At 34.9% G+C, this 5,163-nt stretch overlaps 1 protein-coding gene across 1 annotated transcript; it reads left to right on the top strand.

The window, feature by feature from the left end:
* The first annotated feature begins 846 nt into the window (after window positions 1–846).
* LOC128203382 (uncharacterized) lies at window positions 847–3,403 on the top strand. Its single transcript, XM_052904788.1, has 2 exons — window positions 847–1,326; window positions 1,870–3,403. Exons 1-2 carry the CDS (start codon window positions 1,013–1,015, stop codon window positions 3,212–3,214), a joined length of 1,659 nt encoding a protein of 552 aa, XP_052760748.1. The 5' UTR covers window positions 847–1,012; the 3' UTR covers window positions 3,215–3,403.
* Window positions 3,404–5,163: the final 1,760 nt, after the last annotated feature.

Genomic DNA, 5,163 nt, shown 5'->3' with positions numbered 1-5,163 from the left:
CAATGTTACTCCACATTTGTTTTGTTTTCACTTTCGACCTTTCGAATAATCGTTAGGTAAATGGCGACCATTGTGATTTGTACAATGTATTCATGACCTGTAAATAAAAAAAATATTTTTGCTTTAACTGTTATTATTAGGAACGACAAAAACGTTTTCTGATGCATGTTTATAAAATGTTTGCACTGAAAGACGGGAAAATAAAAGACTTTTAAAAAAGTATTGGAGAACTATTTTTCCCCGTAGGCCGGTGTAGGAACGGCAGTCAACTTCATCAGCGGTAAAAACTTCGCATGAGGAGCGTCGCTAGGGTAGCAATTAGGTATTCAAAAAAATAAACAAAAAAAAATACATATAAATTTCCGAAAATACGTATAAAAGAAACAAAAAAGTGTCGAATTTAGAATCAGATCGTATTTTATTTCAGTCGTGATTAAAGAAAATCTATTTTACACTGATATCATACAAATGACCTCTATTTCATGGGTTTTGTGGATTTCTCTCAGCCCCCCTCCACCTAGTCGGCAAAATACCTGTTTCATTTAATTATATACGAAAACTAAGATAGTTAAGAGGTTATATAAGCAATATATTTTACTGCATGGCCTACAATTGGATACATGGTAATGTCCCACTTGACATATTAGTGTTTTAATAAATTTAAATGTAATCTGCTAGCCTATGTCCTACATTAAATTCTAATCTCAAGTGCGGTTGTTATGTTTATCTCGTACTGGTAAGTTTCTTCGATAAAATCATTGAAGAAGTTCACTTCCTGGTCTTTTCAAATACAAAGTGGTACGGAGTTTAAACGTGTCACAGCAATGACGCCCTGTGATGCGGTCCACCAAAATATGTGAAATATAATTCTTTTAATTCGAATTGTGAAAGTGAAAGCTTTTTAAATTGTCATAACTGGAATATTCTAGCTAATACAGATTGATGTAACACAGATCCAACAGACATTTGAGAGTTTGAATAATAATTAATTTTGGTATAAGAAGACAAAAACATGGCATCCGGCGGTTCATCTATTTACAAGGGATCTGACCAGTTTCACAACTACAGTTGCTCTACGTGTGAGCAAAATTACCTGAACACCGATGCCCAGCACTTCTGTCCACAATGTGAACACTATCTGTGTGACAAATGTGTGAAGATGCACGGAGAGTATTTCAAGAAGCATGTTGTGTATGGGCGTGGAGACATTCAGAAGTGGGCAGGGTTCTTCATGGAGAGATGCTACCAACATGGCAAAGTTCTGGAGTTCCACTGTGATGGCCACCAGGAATTTTGCTGCAGTGTATGTTTGACCCTTAACCACAGGTGAGAGTTTAATCTCACATGGCCCCAACTTCTCGGGCAATCTTAAATCCCTTAAAACAGGATCAATCTAAGCTCACTTCATTTGTTCTTGAATAAATTGAATTGTGTAATTTTGAGTTTTGAGTTTTGTGACTTTTGAAGGAAATTTCTTTAAAGATAATTATGAGAAACTATGTTTTGGTTTATAAAATCAAGTTAAAGCAAATCATTTAGCTTAATGAAGTATGATACTTAAACTTGTTAGGCTTAAAATAGTTTGTGTTACCGATCTTAGTATAAAGTATAAACTGAATAAGTTTACTAGTCAATAGAAACATCTCAGGTATTTCCTTGTTTTTTAGTTTTCCCTGAGTTTGCCAATTGTATAGTTAAGGAAGTTTACTATCCTCGCTACTATGATCTTTAGAAATAAATAAACAAAAACAAACAATGAAATAGAAATATAAGTAATGATAGATGTACTTGTTGACAAATAGAAATATATCCTTACCGTCCTTTCATGAAGTAGTGATACCATTTGTCAATTGAGTCCCTGTATTGCAGACATTGTAGCAGCATCAGTCCCTTGCCTGACCTAGCCAGAGGCTTCATGAAGACAGCAGAGTTCAAGCAGCTGCCATCAGCAGTGTACAAGATGAGACAAAGGATGGATGAGCTCAAGAATGACAGAATAAAAGATCAAGTCTCACTGAAGGACGCGTACAAGAACATCATTGCTGAAATCAAGGCTATCCGCAAAGAAATCAACCATATCTTGGACGAGCTTGAGAAGAAGACATTTGAACAATTGGATAGTATGATGGAAGATTTAGAGAAGAGTGTGAAACATGATATAGAGACCTGTGCCCACATGCATGACCAACTTAAAACCATGTTTGAGAAGCTCAGGAAGATTACTGGCAAAAACAAGGAGACCAGTTCTTATATTGGATTCAGAATATGCCAGTCTAAACTGAGTGAAGTCAAGTTTCTTGAGCAAGAATTATTGGCAAAGGGAGGAATGAAGTTTAAATCTGATGAAAGTGTATTACCATTTCTGAGAAACCTGAACAGACTTGGAAATGTTGAAACTGATAATATCCATGTGTATAAGGCTCAGAGTTCAAGTCGTTATAAAGTAAGAATTAAGAAGGACAAGACAATTTGCCTTATTGCAGGTATTTGTGAGTTGCCCAGTGGAGAGGTAGTTATTGCTGATCGTCACAACAATAGAGTGAAGCTTTTGAACAGACAGTTTGAGGTAATTGATCACTGTGATCTGCCTTCTCATCCTTACCACTTGTGTCACACTACAGGGAATGAAGTAGCAGTAGCTGTAACATACTACAGTAATATACCATGTGAGGTCCACTTCCTCACAGTGACCAGAGGAAAGCTACAGGCAGTGAGGAAGTTCACCACAAACCATTACTGCTACTCGATTGCCCACCACCAGGGCAAGCTGTATGTGGGCTCTGCAGAGGTCCTGTACCTGTACGCAATGGATGGAAGACTAATAAAGAAGCTCTATGCAAACAATCCGCCGTATAGCACAGTGTGCAGGTATGCTGTCTCTCCAGATGGGAGGAGAATTTATGTGACAAATCCAAATGATTCAGAATTAATAACTCTTGATGAATATGGTCAAGTGTTATCTACAGTTGAAGATCCTGACCTACACAGTACAGGTGGACTATGTGTCAGCCCCAGTGGTCATGTCTTTGTGTGTGGGTATGGGTCTAACACTGTGTTACAGGTGGACCAGGAGGGGAGAAAGAAGTTGGCTACAGTGGCCAGGGAGGCTGATGGCTTGTGTAAGCCACGGTCAGTTTGGTTCAGTGAACAAACCTCCACCCTCATTGTTGGAAATTATGAGAAGGACAAAATCACTGTTGTCAAGTTGTGTTGAAATATCAATCACATTCTGGTATACAAAGACAGAAAAACTTGAAAGAATATGTTCATATTATGTTCTTACATTGTTAAATTTATCATGGGCAGCAGATATTCTGTTATTTTGTTCTAAATACATGTAAATGTAAATTAAAGGGACTGTACACCAGATTGGCACCAAAAAAAGTTTTTTTTCTGTAACGAATCTCAGGACAATTATTTAATAAAATGTTTTACTCTTTGATATCATAATTTTTAAAAAATACCAAAATGTAAAAACAAAATCTGGTTGGAGACCGGGTTCGAACCATTGTCGCCAAAATTGCAGTCCAGCGTTGTATCCACTGTGCTACGTAAGCTAATGGAATATTTAGGCTATATTCCTGGTAATATCACGTGATAACATCGCCTAGCCAATCACGCATAAGGAATGAATTCTACTTGGTAGACAAACCTAGTAATCTTTTTAATGGAAAACTACGAAAAAAACTGCGAAAAATAAATTAATTGTAAACTATGTGGTACTTCGGTTAGTAAGTTTCAATGCATTGTACACATCGATACCAAGTTTATGTCAGTTTTCGACCATTTTTTTTCGCTTTTTCACCATACGGAGTATAGCCCCTTTAAAAGTTTACATTATTTGTTTACAAGTTTACAAGCATTGTTTAACAAAACATCATGTTATTTTGTGAGGAACTTCAGTTATAACATTTAATTCCAGTTTTAACTTTAAACCCAAGTTAAGTTGTGTTGAAACTTTTAACTTTGATAATGAATTAAAAAAAATAGAAACATATTAGATAGAAAAGATTAATATAAAAAAATGCAATGATGAATCAGCTTGAGACAGAAAATAATCATGGAGAATGTTGAAAGGTATTAGTAACCTTTGTTATCCGGAAAAATCCACGCACAAGCATTTTAATGTACAATTAAATGTGTTATCGATGTCAGAAACTTTTTAATGAACAAGTTCAATGTTTTTGATGAATAGTTATATAAACTAAATAACAATTACAATTTCACTTATGTACTATTGTTACGGTCTTCATAAATTTTCTGTTTAATGTGTGTATTAATGTTTGTCATAAAGTTTGTATACAAAATCGCTGTCATTTTCAGCAGAGTAAACCTCTTTTAAAAGTTTCCATCGATCAAATTCATTACCTATGTTGCACTGATCGTTTTACATCGTCTGCGTTGTTTCAAAGCAGTATTCCGGTTTCTTACAATAGCCGTCCTTTCGGGAAGTCATGAAGTGTGCATATTAAGGATGTGAAAGTCACGTAATAATTAAAAATAAATATACAGATGCTATTTTAAATTTTCGTAAGTGTCCTAAGCGATGTGATACATCAGTTAGTAAGATCTAATGCGTTGTATATACAACGATATCAATTTCATGCAAGTTTTTGACAATTTCCATTTTCCTTGCAATTGTATCATTCGGTATCTAGTCCCTTTAAGGTCATCTTTTTCCGCGTCGTTGAAAAGGTAAGCAAAATCGCTGAGGTGGAAACTGCCTAAAATCAACGTTGTATATATTTTTTTTGCTTCGCAAGTTCTGTAATCGATCTTTAGACTCTTCCATACATAAGATGACTCATGTCCTAGTACGCTCCTTGTATTATTGTTGATTTTCATATTGTTTTTTCATTGAAACGTACTTTGAATATAACGATTGTTCATTATTAAAGCAAAATAAACAGAAGTTTAAATTCATTCACACTATACATAAATTGCTCGTACAGAATGGGTTTAATTATCAAAACGGTAAAAATATCAAAAGTGATATTTGCACTGATTGAAACAGTGAAATATTATTTTTATTTAACTAATATAACTCTGTATAAACCAGAGAAAATCATATCATAAGACATAAATAACTATCAAATATGACCCCCCCCCCATCAAAATGGGAGAGTGACAAAAAAGAATATAGATGAAAACAATCAGAACGCT

Source organism: Mya arenaria, chromosome 9 (genome assembly GCF_026914265.1).
Source record: "Mya arenaria isolate MELC-2E11 chromosome 9, ASM2691426v1".
Classification (NCBI taxonomy): domain Eukaryota; kingdom Metazoa; phylum Mollusca; class Bivalvia; order Myida; family Myidae; genus Mya; species Mya arenaria.
The sequence above is the reverse complement of the archived record's forward strand: the minus strand, read 5'-3'. Positions and strand labels throughout refer to the sequence as shown.